This window comes from Puma concolor, chromosome B3 (assembly GCF_028749965.1).
Source record: "Puma concolor isolate L17-30 chromosome B3, mPumCon1.1.hap2, whole genome shotgun sequence".
Classification (NCBI taxonomy): Eukaryota; Metazoa; Chordata; class Mammalia; order Carnivora; family Felidae; genus Puma; species Puma concolor.
In genome coordinates, this window is record NC_141672.1 from 32,530,676 (window position 1) to 32,545,767 (window position 15,092).

At 38.6% G+C, this 15,092-nt stretch overlaps 1 protein-coding gene across 4 annotated transcripts in view; it reads left to right on the forward strand.

The window, feature by feature from the left end:
* Positions 1-224: 224 nt before the first annotated feature.
* The window catches only part of COX16 (cytochrome c oxidase assembly factor COX16), a 37,346-nt gene continuing 22,478 nt past the window's right edge, over positions 225-15,092 (forward strand). For 2 of the 4 annotated variants that reach the window (XR_015252221.1, XR_015252220.1), the window contains exons 1-3: positions 225-361; positions 2,139-2,210; positions 7,646-7,708. Coding sequence is in view for 2 of the 4 variants with exons in the window: in XM_025920071.2 (XP_025775856.1) it covers positions 293-361; positions 2,139-2,210; positions 7,646-7,708; positions 10,823-10,945 (327 nt within the window). In the remaining 2 variants the exon portion in view is untranslated. Of the gene's footprint in view, positions 362-2,138; positions 2,211-7,645; positions 7,709-10,822; positions 11,163-15,092 lie in introns of those variants that run through there. The other 2 variants (XM_025920071.2, XM_025920072.2) reach the window with 2 other exon arrangements.

Below are 15,092 nucleotides of genomic sequence, written 5' to 3' on the forward strand. Positions count from 1 at the left end.
CATTTGCTGATGACTACAGACAGGGTTACGCGCCGGAGTCCCGATTGCAAACCAGAGTGCCGGAACCAAACCGCCGACACTCGAATTTCCGCCCGGACGCGCTAGCGTGTTACGACGCATCGACTGCTTTTGCCTGGAGGAGGCCTATCAAAGGAGGACCGAGTATCGGGAGGCCAAGGAAAGGAGGCGAGCGAAGGACTTCCTCGTGGGGAGGGAGCTGGAGCTGCCGACATTCGGGAGGCCGCACTGGGCCTGTTGAGCTAGACGTCCAAGCGCGTCGGAGAGTTCAGTCATGTCTACACAAGCGGTGATGCGCGCCCTGCGCAAGAACAAGACCCTTCGCTACGGAGTCCCCATGCTGGTGAGCGCAGGGAGGAAAACGTGTGGGGCGGCATTCCGGAAGGGGTGGGTCCGGATTCCGAAAGGGGTGGAGCCTCGAGGTGGGCAGGATCCTGGCTGCGAGGGTCTGTGATGCGGCCGTCGGGGAGCTGCAACCTGGGCTAAGAAGAGGCTTCTAGGCAGTCTTAGACTTCTGCCCCCGCCGGTAGTGGGATCTTTTACCCTCCCTAAGAGTTACCAGGATGTGCTTCAGAGAGCGAGGTCAGAACCAGCTTTTATTCCAGCACTGGGTGATTACTAAACTTACCTTGTTAACCTGTTGCTACCCTTTGACGATGCTGTGGATCGTCGAAATAGATGTATTTACTTTAACTGTACAATTTCGGGCATCTCTATATTTCAGCTTCCTGGTTTGTGAACTGGTTTAATTCTTCCCGGGTTGTTGTTAGGAGTTCAGTAAAACCTTGTGAATTGAGTGGTTAAGCACCGTACCTGCCACACTGTAACAGCTTTCAAAAGGTCGCTAAATTATAATTGATAATTTTAAGGCACATTGAAAGTAGTTGTGGTGTTTATATGTTTGTCTACAGCCCTACACTGAGTTCCCTGAAGATCTCATTCATCTTTGAAGATACAGGTTGAGGTTGACATAACACCAACCAGAATTGGAATCCAGCCCAACAACCCCTCTTACTTGCTGATCCACCTTGGCAAGTTATTTTGCTTCAGCAAGTCTTGATGTCATAGTAAATGAAACAATTTCGGTACAGCATGTGGACAAAAGCCACTTTGTTTTAAATACATAATAGTTTATTACTTTGGAATGAATAGGTGTTGGTGTAGGTGAAGATACCAGCTTTGTGCATTTTAGCAGAACAAAAGGAGAGAAGTGACCTTAAAAAAAGTTTAAAGAAAACCGCCTTAAAAGGTGGTGTAGTAATTATATTTGTGTAGATCACAGGGCATGTGTAAAAACCATCCTCTCTATAGATTCCTCTGCCCCAAAAAGGAGATCCATTCAGAAGCATTGTGATTGTGGCCACTAACCTGAGGTCACCTGCATGTGCCAGTGAATGCCAGTATGATTTTGTTTCTTATTTTTCAAAATCACCAAAGCCGGATCTTAAAACCACTAGTGTTGAGGTACCTTCTAGATACTTAGTTAGAGGTTTCCTGTTTTGTTTTATTTCTTGGAATGGAAAGTACCATAGTAGCCTTTCCCCCAAACATGTTACTCTATATTTGTCTCTATGTCTATACTGGACCTAGAGGACCATGTTTCAAAATATGAATCCTAAACATATAAATAATACTGAAGAGGAACATGTTGAATTCAGTGCTGTGAAACCCAGCACTACTGGAAAGACCTCAAAAGATACATCCTTTTCATCGAGTATCAGTCAAATATGCCGTAATTACTGTACTACATTTATCTTCAAGCTGAAATTATTTCCTTTCTTGGATAAGTATTAATGCTTCCTAGGATCTTTATTCAACAACATACGGAAGAGGACTTGGAATACCAGGTGTATGTTAATGCTACTTTCCTTCCCTTCTTGTCCAAACCAGGTCGAGTGAAGGTATGGGGTACTGATTCTGGTATTTGGTAACAGGCTAAAATGTTTTCTTGTAATGGTATATACTGCACTTACTCTGAACAGATGAATGGCAACTCACCAGGAAAAATAATCTATCGGATTTCATATAAGCGGTCACTGTTGGCATTTAGGTAAATAATCTATAGCTAGACTGAATTTTGCGCTTCTATTTTGTTTCATTGTTTCCTTTCTTTGTTTTAGGTGCTGATTGTTGGAGGTTCTTTTGGTCTTCGTGAGTTTTCACAAATCCGCTACGATGCTGTGAAAATTAAAGTAAGGACTGTAATTGGTGTTCAGCATGTGTCTGTGTATATGTATGTTCTGGTTTACATGTGTATATGCAGTGTTAAACAGTCTGAGTTTTGTCTTGCTTTTCTTTTTTTAATTTTTTTTTTTCAACGTTTATTTATTTTTGGGACAGAGAGAGACAGAGCATGAACGGGCGAGGGGCAGAGAGAGAGGGAGACACAGAATCGGAAACAGGCTCCAGGCTCTGAGCCATCAGCCCAGAGCCCGACGCGGGGCTCGAACTCACGGACCGCGAGATCGTGACCTGGCTGAAGTCGGACGCTTACCCGACTGCGCCACCCAGGCGCCCCTTGTCTTGCTTTTCAAGGTGGCCATATAATCTTTGGACTTTTCCTTATTCTGTAAGACAACATGAGTGATGATCTGGAAATGAATCATGAAATGTAAAGAATTTAGTAATCTTCTTCATCATTGGAAAATTTACAATACTGTATTCTCCAATAAAATGAACTCTGGTGTAGTTGTTTTTAGGATTTAGGAGGGACTGAAGAATGTGGGACAGTTTCACTCCCATTTTATTACTCCATTTCATATTAATACCAGTAATTTTATAAATTATATGGATATATAAACTGATATACTAACAGCAAAAGAAAATTATTTTCATTGGGGCGCCTGGGTGGCGCAGTCGGTTAAGCGTCCGACTTCAGCCAGGTCACGATCTCGCGGTCCGGGAGTTCGAGCCCCGCGTCAGGCTCTGGGCTGATGGCTCAGAGCCTGGAGCCTGTTTCCGATTCTGTGTCTCCCTCTCTCTCTGCCCCTCCCCCATTCATGCTCTGTCTCTCTCTGTCCCAAAAATAAATAAACGTTGAAAAAAAAAATTAAAAAAAAAAATTATTTTCATTATAAATAATAAATTATATATGTGTGTGTGTATATATATATATGCATATATATGCATATATATATATATATATATATGAAATTTACAGTTGAGGAAGCTGAGGTTCAGAGAACTTAAGTAACTTGCCTAAGGTTACATGATATTTCGAGGTAGTGTTAGGATTTTCACCTTCTGTGATTACACGGTTACTTAAAAATTCAAGCCAAGTGTTACATAAGAACCCTGGTTAATTCTTTCAGAAGTATGTAGTTTTTGTTTGTGGCCATTTGTGATATTTGAGTTTTTTCCAAGTTATTTATATATGATAAATATATATAACATATTTAATATTCATATTATATATAAATATAAATATATATGTGTGATGAAATATATATATGATTTACTACCAATATTACTGAGGTCTGCTAATGAAATATATATAATATATAATATTAATTAATAATTATCGATAGGAAAATAAAGAGTAAAGGCCTATTTAGTTTTCTCAGTTAATTTTATGATTTAAGAGAAATGCCAATTCCAACTAGTCTTAAAGATATTAGATATTAGAGTAAATATTAAATTTAAAAAGAATGTGTGATTTCTGTGGGGTAATAGAGCAATTATCAACTGTATTAAAAAGTGTCTGTTAGCATCCTACTTATTTTATTAAGGAATTTTTTTCCCTTTCCCTTTAAGATGAAAGTTATAATAATCTGACTTTTGGAAGTGGGATGACTATACGTATTTGAAAAATAATTGAATATTTGTTATATGTATTTATCATGTGGCAGATCCTATAGATAAAGATTCAAGAAATTAGTTCTTACAAAGCTTGTGGCATAATTTAGGCTGGAAGACATCCAGTATAAAAATGTACTCAGGGGTGCCTGGGTGGCTCAGTTGGTTAAGCGGCCGACTTTGGCTTGGGTCACGATCTCGCGGTGCGTGAGTTCGAGCCCCGCGTCGGGCTCTGTGCTGACAGCTCAGAGCCCGGAGCCTGTTTCGGATTCTGTGTCTCCCTCTCTCTGACCCTCCCCCGTTCATGCTCTGTCTCTCTCTGTCTCAAAAATAAATAAATGTTAAAAAAAAAAATTAAAAAAAAAAATGTAGTCAAACAAATTACATCATTGCCCAGTAAAATGCTATATTAGAGTTTTGCATAAAACATTACTAGAGACATACAATTTAGACTTGGGAAAGGGGTATCACAGAAGGTTTGCTAGAGGCATTAACCTTTGAATTACGACCCTACGAATGAGTAAGTGTTGGGTCACCTGGGCAGCTCAGTCTGACTCTTGATTTCAGCCCAGGTCATGATCTCACAGTTTCTCACAGATCTCATAGATCTCAGTGTTTGTGGGTTGGAGCCCCATGTGGGGCTCCACATGCTGACAGAATAGAGCCTGTTTGGGATTCTCTCTTTCCCTCTCTTTCTTCCCTTCCCTTGAGCACGTGTGCGTGCTCTCTCTCTCTCAAAATAAACTTAAAAAAAAATTGGATGAGTGTTAGCTAAATGCTGAAAATGATATTCTATGACACAGGAGGAGTATTGGGCATATCGTCAGATGTTCATTTTAGAAATCCCTCTGGCCATGGATGGGACAAGATGGATGGGGATTGAGCAAGGTGGAAGGGGAGAGATGAGACCTGTTAGGGTGCTTTGGCAGTAGTACACATGGACAGTAATGAAACTTGAAATAAAATATTTGCAATGAAGTTAGAAATAAATGGGTTCCAGAAAAAAATTTTTTAGCAGCTAATTGATAGTATTTGATGACTAATGTGATGTATATAATATAAAAAAATGAATAAGTCTTGCACAGCTTGAGGTTTTGGTTTTGTGGACTGGATAAATGGTGATGCCATTCACCGAGTTAAGGAGAGAGAATGAGAGAGATTGGATTAATAGGAGAAGTTTAGAAGATGGGCTTAAAGTAAAGAGAAGAAAGGTGAAATAGAATGAGGTTCATTGCAATTGAGAGGACAAGGTTGGTTGACGAGAACAAGGTTGAGAGGATGCAGTTGGTCAAGGTCTATGGGAGGAGGCTGAGTGGACAGAGTTCAAGTGAGAAGGATCAGAGGACAAGACCTGAGATTGAGAAGTCCAGGTTGGTTGATGTTCAGAAGTCAAACTCAGATGAAGTCAAGAGTCAGTGTTTGGGTGAGATTGAGTTCAGACAAGATAAAGAGGATAAGGTGGACGGAATGTGAGAGGGATTAACAGGATGATTCATTGAGGTTAACTGGGGTTATTAGGGTTGAGAGACCAAGAGCAAGGGGGAGTCAAAAGGACATAATTGCTGAGATTAAGGGGGGGATCAAGTCTGAGGTTGAGAGTACAAATGTTGTTGAGAAAGACTAGGATAAGTTCAGCTGAGAAGTGTTGAGAAGGGTGGAGAAAGACAGTATTGATTTGGAGTGACTGGCCATCTTAGTTTGCCTGGAAATGTCCTGATTTTAGTACTGAAAGTCTGGCATCCCAGAACACAGAAACTCCTGCTTTTCAGTCATTGGTAAGGAAAGTGGAAAGGAAAGTACAGAATCCAAGAGGTGGGCTAAAAAAATGAACTGAAAGCACTAGCTTTCAATTCTAGTGTGAAATACATAGGGCATAGTTTATGCCATTCTTTTGTTTTTTTTAAGGTTACTTATTTATTTTGAGAGAGACCGAGCACAAATGGGGGAGGGGCAGAGAGAAAGGGGAATAGAGGATCTGAAGTGGGATCCGAAATGGGCTCTGTGCTGACACCAGTAGAGAACTGGATGCAGAGAGCGGAACGCAGAGAGCCAGATGCAGAGAACCCAGACTCACGAACTGTGAGATTTTGACCTGAGCCACCCAGACACCCCTTATCTACCTTATCGCCATTCTTAGTGGTGGTGGTTCTCCTGACTGTTAATACTAACAACCATGGAACTACAATAATGGACCATCCATTGTTGCATCGCTCCAAGTAATATGACCTAAGTGTGCATATAAGTGCATTATAATCCTGAATATTAAGTCTTTCTTTTTCCTTTGAAATAGAGCTAGTTTAATTCTTAACATTGTTCATGTTGTGATCATGTTTTCTAAGATTTAGATAATGAGAATGAGAACAATTACAATACCAATGCCAGCATGGTCCAAACATCACTGAAAGAGAAAGCCAAATGACTGTATTATTTTTTTTAATGTTTATTTATTTTTGAGAGAGAGAGCACAAGTTGGGGAGGGGCAGAGAGAGAAGGAGACACAGAATCCGAAGCAGGCTCCAGGCTCTGAGCTGTCAGCACAAAGCCTGACATAGGGCTTGAACTCCACTGAACGCAAGATCATGACCTGAGCTGAAGTCAGACACTCAGTCAGACTAAGCCACCCAGGCGCCCCTATTCTTAATATTCTAACACTTTACTATTACTCAATTAAGAATAGGCTGTTTTTGTTTTGTTGTGGTTATTTTTTCTTGTGTTGTTTCAGGCTGAGGACTCATGCTTTTCTAAATATTACTCAGTTAATTACTGGTCAGTTATTTAATTATATCCCTTCCTCCATTCTCTCTGTTCTCTAATTCTGAAATCCCTAACAGAACTATATTGGGGCTTTTAGATGTAGCTTTCATCATAGGCCTTTTCTTTCCTTCATCCCAATTCTTGTGCATTATTCTAATGGTATTTCTAGTGTATTAATGGTCTTTTTTTTTTTTTTTAATTAAGTTTATTTATTTTGAGAAAGAGAGAGCATGAGTGGGGGAAAAGGCAGAGAGACAGAGAGGGAGACAGAGAATCCCAAGCAGGCTCCACCTTCAATGTGGAGCCTGACACAGGGCTCGATCTCATGACCTTGGGATCATGACCTGAGCTGAAGTCGGACACTCAATCAACTGAGCCACCCAGGCACCCTAGTGTATTAATGGTCTTAAGCTGTGTTCAGTTACTATTCTGCTATTCCATTTATTTTAATTTGGGTTCTGTTGTTTGTTTATCAATTTCAGTGATCACATCCTTCTTTCCTCAACACTTTGCCACGCATAGGTAACATGGCATCAGCTCCTGTTTACTACTGTGGACTCCTGTTGAATTTTTTCTTTGATGCTTCTTTATTTCAGGTGTATTGAAGGTCTTATTTTTTGTTTTCAAGAGCAGCACTATATTTATTAGTATTTTTATGTTATTTTGTTTGTATTTTATGTTATTTATCATTTAGGGTGGTTGTTAACAGCGTGGACTCTGGAGGCAGAGGGCCAAGTTTCAAAGCCAGTTTCTTCCTCTTCAACAAGTGATTCGAACTCCTTGTGTCCCATTATCTTCACTTGTGATCATCATCATAATAATTATCTCATAAGTTTCGGTGAGGATTACAAGAGATAATGTATGTCAGAATGCCTGGCATATGAAGAGTGCTGGCGAATACAGGCTGCTGATAATTACAGTAGTGGTGGTAGTATGTTAGCTGGCATGACGCGATCGGGTGTGAGAGATTTTGTCGCGTGTTTGTCATCTGCCACACCACCCCAGCCATCCCTTATATAACTTTTTACATTCACGGTTGAATGTAAGAGACTTGAACAACTTACTTTCTTTTCTACAGATTGATCCTGAATTAGAAAAAAAGCTGAAAATGAATAAAGTGTCATTGGAATCAGAGTATGAGGTACATACGTTAATATGTATTGTATGTTAATACAGCCTCTCTTTTGTAACCGTCTTCCCAGTCAGTGACTGATTCGCTCTCTCTTAAAGTTAACGGAAATGATTACCAGTGCAGAAGAAAATTATTTACCTTAAACAGTATGGTATCGGGGCAACTAACTATGTAGTCATTTGGAAAGAAAATAAGGATGGATCTATATTTCATATACTATAAATGGATGAATTCTAGATGGAACAAGAATTTAAAAGTAAAAAAGCAATGCTAAAAATACTAGGAGAAAAAAAAACGGAGATTCTTTTCTGTGGTCTTGAGTCAGAAAAGCTGATTTAAATGTGATACAAAATTCCAAAGCTTTACAGGGAAAGATTGATGAGTTTATATATAAAAATTCAAAAGTTCAGGCTTAAAAAATGTATATAAAGTCACTGGTTAAATTAGACATCCTAAAACTGTTGTTTATCTTATCATGATGAATTAATTTAAATATTGGGGCGCCTGGGTGGCGCAGTCGGTTAGGCGTCCGACTTCAGCCAGGTCACGATCTCGCGGTCCGTGAGTTCGAGCCCCGCGTCGGGCTCTGGGCTGATGGCTCGGAGCCTGGAGCCTGTTTCCGATTCTGTGTCTCCCTCTCTCTCTGCCCCTCCCCCGTTCATGCTCTGTCTCTCTCTGTCCCAAAAATAAATAAAGGTTGAAAAAAAAAAAAATTGAAAAAAAAAAAATTAAAAAAAAAAAATATGAAGAGCGTCTGCAGATCAATACGGAAAAGTTTAACAATTTAGGTGGGCAGTAGGAACATGGGCAAAGCGTGTAAAGACTACAGAGAAAAGGAAATAAATATCATTCTTAGACATATAAAGAGGTACTAAACTTACAGGAATGTTAAAGTTATAATGAGGTGTCATTTTCCACCCATCTGATCAGAAACCAAAGTGTTTAATATAGGATGTGGTGAGGAGGGTGTGCTCCATTTCTTGGAGTCCGTTCGTTTTTTTGACTGTGGGTCGTATTTTCCCATTTCTTTGTATGTTTGATCATTTTTGCTTGAAAGGTGAGCATTATAAATAATACATTGAAGAACGTTGACTCTCATTTTAGCAGGCACTTCAATTATTGGCTGATCACTTTGAGCTCGGTTTTGTCTTTTTGAGGGAGGATCTGTGGAAAGACTTTGGTGTTTCCTAAACTGCTGTAACCATATGAGACTCATTCTCCAAATTGCCTCCCCAGAGGATCTTGTCAGAGCTTGGCCTTAAGCTCTGTTGGACTGAGTCTAACGCGGGTCTTCCTCTTGGCATGATCCTTATTTCTAAAGACTAGCTTTTGGTGCCTCAGCTGTATGCCAAAGGAGCAACTCGGTGTTAAAGAGAGGTCCCACACCAGCAGGGCTGAAAATCAGTATTGACACTGCTTTCTTCTTGATTCCGTTCCGTACTCAGTTCTGTAGCAGTTGGTTAAGTGGTAAGCCGTAAGTGGTCTTGCCCACCACGTGTACGGTGTAGTCTTCAGTGACCGTACATGTTTTGCAGAATTCCACAGAGACTCATTCACCAAAGATCTTTGAAGACTTGGAACCCTCTCGCGTGAAGTTGTTCTACCAACTTGCATCCCATCGAAGAATTATGCTTCAGTTCTCTTGAGCGTATATCTTACGTTATCTGGGTAGAGGCCATTATTCTTTCTTCAGACCTTTTTGTAACTGAATCATTTCATAACTAAACTTTAAAATAATTTACTCTCCTGCACCTTAAATTAGTACAGTCTTGTTCATCCACATATATTTAATACAGACATCCTATAAGTGAAATTTAGAGAGTGGTTCAGTTCTCTGCTTCCCTACTAGTTTTTCAAAACCTGTAACTTGCTCCTTCTCAGTCTATAAGCACTATGTCAGTAGTGATGGCTCTGGAGGGTTTGTCTGGGGATAAATTTTCCTTTACTTATTTTGGCAATCATAGAATTTGAGAACTGAAGAAACCATGTAGACCATTTGGTCAAGCCTTTTTATTATTACTTAGGAGGGAATAGTGCCCAGACAGCTTAAATCACTTGTCCAAGGTTATACAGCTTCTTTTTTTATTTTTTATTTTTTAATGTTTATTTTTGACAGAGAGAGAGAGAGAGAGACAGTGTGAGTGGGGGACAGGCAGAGAGGAGGGAAACGCAGAATCCAAAGCAGACTCCAGGCGCTGAGCTGTCAGCACAGAGCCTGATGCGGGGCTCGAAATCGTGAACTGCGAGATCGTGACCTGAGCCAAAGTCGGATGCTTGACTGACTGAGCCACCCAGGTGCCCCAGGGTTATACAGCTTCTTAGTAAAAGAGAAATGCTCCTTTTTATTTTTGTTACAAGGGTCCATGTAAATTTACGTCATTTTCCTTATCTTTGGATATAAGCTATTCTGTGTTCTGTGAGTCTCTTTTTCTATATTATTTCAGCAGTAATTCGAGAACAGGTAAAGCAGTTGTAGAAAACTTGTCAGAGTGGTGTTGAAGGGTGAAGAAACCTTTATATTCTTCCCTTTATCCTATCTCTGTGCTGAGAGATACTTCACACTCACTGAAGGTACAGTGATCCAGACTGGTTGAAACTAGTTTTACTGACTGAAAGGGATTGGCTCATGGCAGCTCTGGGGAATGTCTTTTCATTCTCTGGCTCAGGCTCATTTCTCATGTGCGGGACAAATCATCTTGGCCTTTTTTCTTCCTTCTAGCAGGCATTAGGGTCTCTACCTTTGTTTTTCCCCTCTTACTACCATTACCCATGCTAACCCATGCTAGTCATTATTATGTTCGTTTAACCTTCGGAGTTGGATTTTTGTTTTCCCAGCTTCTTCCCTTTCTTTGTATTCTCAGAAATAAAGCATGTAGACCCTCTATAATTTGATAATTTTATTCTGATGGGGGGGAAAGATAGTCTAATTAACATGACTAGCAAGCGAGAAAACTTCCAAACCCTAAGAGATATGCCATTTCAATTATTATGCGTGATATGCAGTTGATTTGCTAAAATTGGATTTTTTCCACTCATTTATTCATTGATGAATCAGTGATGTCCTAATCAAAGCTACATGCCTCCTACACTAATATATATGCTTTAATTTTTGTGGCTTTATAGAAAATAAAGGACTCCACTTTTGATGACTGGAAGAATATTCGAGGACCCAGGCCTTGGGAAGATCCTGACCTCCTCCAAGGACGAAATCCAGAAATCCTTAAGACTAAGACTAAGACAACCTAAGTGGATTCTTTCTTTCTTTCTTTTTTTCTTTTTGACAAAAATGCCATCCACTGGAATTCTTGCTACATATTCAGTGGGAAGAAAATCTCAGACCTGCAGAAGCCTGGATGCGAGCAATGTGATGACAGATACTTTTGATAAAAGTCAAAGTAACATCACACAGTGATTTTATGTCAAACCTATGTAGAAAAATAATACTGATCACAGGCTGATAAGAGTTTTGGTTTTGCTTATAATACTACTAATCAGTCTCCAAAGTCTTAACCTGATGATTGCATTGATACCATCAGAACATGTTAAGAAAATACCTCTCCAGACTGAGAGAAAATATTTGTCGACCACATATCTGCTAAAAGACTCATATCTAGAATATATAAAGAGCTCCAAAAACTCAATTGTAAAAAAGCAAACAATCCAATCAGAAAATGGTCAAAAGACATAAAGTGACATTTCACTGGAGAGGGTATATGAATGGCAAACAGGCACCTGAAAAGAATGATTGACATCACTAGTCATTAGGGAAATACAAATTTAGACTACACTGAGAAATCACTACACATTTATTAGAACAGCTAAAATAAAAAAGGGACAATTCCAAATGCTGGCAAAGATGTGGAGAAACTAGATCTCAAACACATTGCTGGTATAATGTAAAATGGTACAAGTGGTCTGGAAAATTCTTTGGCAGTTTCTTTAAAAACTGCATAGGGGATTTCAGTTTCCGGTCCAACAGATAGGAACCTTGGAAGTCACACCTCCCATCCTCACACAAAGGATAAGCTGAAAAAACTGAAAATCAACAACTATTCTTTGATCCATGAGAGAATTGAGGACACAGAACAAAACCACCACTGGAAAATTTGAGACACGCAAATACAGAGGATCACAGGTTACCTGGAGGAGAAACCACCTGGAAGCCACATCAGGTAGGAATGCTTAAAGGGCAATTGCCTAATTACTGGAGACTGAGCATGGACTAATTTGAGTTAACAACTCCTAGAGACGAGGCCAGGGGCACACTTTTATGAGGTTTACTTCCTGGGGCCCCACCAGGTTCTTACAGTGAATATTAGAGGAAAATCTTGTGATTTCAGTAGGGGGAGGAAAAATTAACTATTCTGAAATATGTCCCCTAAATTTTGTTCTCTTTAACAAAAGCCTGGCCTCAAAGGAGACTTTTGCTAGAGACTAATCACACTGGATTTTACCAAAGTCTTACCAACTCTGGGGTAAGGGAAATACCCAACATCAGCCCCTTCTAGCCTTCCTGTTCACCTAAATGGGGTGAGGATGTGGGGAGGAAGACTGAAAAGTAGTCGTGAAGGTCATTTGGGACCACGATGACTAGAAGACTGAGACCTAATCATAAGATTATAGAATGTTCCCTTCCCCCTTCACATTACCACCACATCCCTAAAGGCTCTTCACTGGAGTTTCTTTTACCCAGTCCAACTGGATATCATGTCCAACTTTGAACAAAGAAACTACAAGGCATACTAAAATACAAAAGGCACAGTTTGAAAAGGCCAAGCATTATAATCAGATTCATATATGGTAGGAATATTGGATTTATCAGATCAATACTTTAAAATAACTATAATTAAGATGTTTAGAGTTCTGATGGGAAAAATACACAACATGCAAGAACAGATGGGTAATGTAAGCAGTGAGATGGAAGTTTTAAGAATTAAAGGGAAATTCTAGAAATCAAAAACTGTGTAACAGAAATGCCTTTGATGGAGTCATCAATAGAATAGACATGACTAAAGAAAAAAAAAAAAAGAATAAACATGACTGAGGAAAGAGAGAGGGAAATGATACCAGAAAGTAATTAAATCCATAAGAAATGACAAAAGAGCACTGATAAAGGTAATTGGGTAATTATTTTTTACGAAGTACAACTACAGGGGCACCTGGGTGGCTCAGTTGCTTAAGTATCCGACTGTTGATTTTGGCTCAGGTCATGATCTCACGGTTTGTGAGTCTGAGCCCCACATCAGACTCTGTACTGACAGCATGGAGCCTGCTTGGGATTCTCTTTCTTTCTTTCTCTCTGCCCCTCCCACCTCTCAAAATAAATAAATAAACTTAAAAAAAAGTACAATTACAATTTTTCCCCTTCTTAATTTGTTTAAGAACAAGTAGAACCCTTTCTATAAAATGTATTTTGAGGTCTACATATAGAAATGTAATATATTAGACAATAATACAGTAAAAGAATGGAGTGGGAATGAAGCTTTATTGGGGCAAGGAAATGATACCAGATAACTGAATCCACATGAAGCAAAGAAGAGAACCAAACATGATAAATAAGAAGGCTAGTATTTAAGTTTATAAATAATTTTTTAAAACTTCTTCCAAATACATAGAAGAGCATAAATCAATAATTATAACATTTGTTGGGTTTGTGAAATGCATAGCTATAATATGTATAAAAATAATAGCACCAAGAAAGTAGGGAAAGATCAGGGTAAATAGGAAGAAAGTTTTTATATCTTACTGGAATTAAGTTAGTATAAATCTAAAGTAGATTCTGGTAAGTAATATGTATATTGTAAGCCCTAGAGTAAGCTTTAAGAAAATCACTCAAAAATGTAGTTAAAAATCATAAAAGGTATTAAATGTTACACTAGAAAATATCTGCCTAATACAAAAGAAACAAATACAAAAGACAGGTAGAAAATAGTAAAAATAGACGAAAGGGTACTTATCAATTTACATTAATGAAATTTTTTTTAATGTTTATTTTTGAGAGAGAGAGAGCATGGGCGGGGGGGGGGGAGGGGGAGGGGGGCAGATAGAGAGGGAGACACAGAATCCGAAGCAGGTTCCAGGCTCTGAGTTGTCAGCACAGAGCCTGATGTGGGGCTCGAACCCACAAACCGTGAAATCATGACCTGAGCTGAAGTTGGATGCTTAACCGACAGAGCCATCCAGGTGCCCCATCAATTTACATTAAGTATAAAATAATTATATTCACAAATTTAAAAGCAGAGATTGACAGAATGGATAAAAAAACATGATCCAGTTGTATGCTGTCTACAAGAGGCTCACTTTAGATTCAGAGAAACTGTAAGTTCAGAGTATAAGGATGGAAAAATGTATACCATGCAAATAGTAACCAAAGAGAGCTGCTTTGGCTGTCTAATATCAGGAAAAGTATACTTTGAGGCAAAAATTATTCCAAGAGACAAAGAAGAACATTTTATAATGATAAATGGTCAATAGTCAAGATATAACGATTATAAAACATATATACAACTAACAACACATTCCAATAATATAAAAAGCAAAAATGTAGAAAAAGGCAATTTTATAATTACAGTGGGAGACGTAAGTACTCCACCTTTAATAATGGATAGAACAACTAGGCAGAAGACCATCTATCTATGTTAATAGAAAACTTGAACAACACTGTAAACCAACTTGACCTGACATCTATGGATTACCCAACGAGAGAAGAAGACATTCTTTTCAGGTGCGCATGAAACATTCTCCAGGATAAACATTTTGCCATAAAACAAGCCTCAATAAATTTAAAAGGATTTCAGTCATACTAATTTCAAACATGTTCTAGGACTGTAAGAAATCAACTATAGAGAAAATTTTGGAAATTTACATGTATATGAAAATGAAGTGTAATTGAATGTCCCAACTGGTTGGAGAAGAAATCAAAACGGAAATAATAAATACTTTGAGGTGAATCCAAATGAAGATACAACATACCAAAACTATGGGATGCTTCAAAACAGCACTTAGATTGAAATGTGTAGCTATAGACACCTATGTCAAGAAAAGATCTCAAATTAGTGACTTAACCTTTCACCTTAACAACTTGAAAAAGAAGAGCGAACAAAACCTAAAGCAAACAGAAAGTAAATAAAGATTAGAAAGAAGTAAACGGAAGAGAACAGAAACACAATAGAGAAATCCATGAAACCAAAGGTTCTTTTTTTTTTTAAGAGCAACAAAATTGACAAGCCTTTAGATTGATTAAAATAAAAAAAGAAACAAGACTGAAATTATTAAAGTCAGGAATGTAAGGGGGACATTACTAGCAACCTTACAGAAATTAAAAGTTAAAAAAACTTTAAGGGAATGCTATAAGCAATTCTATGCCAATGAGTTAGGTAATTTAGGTTAAATA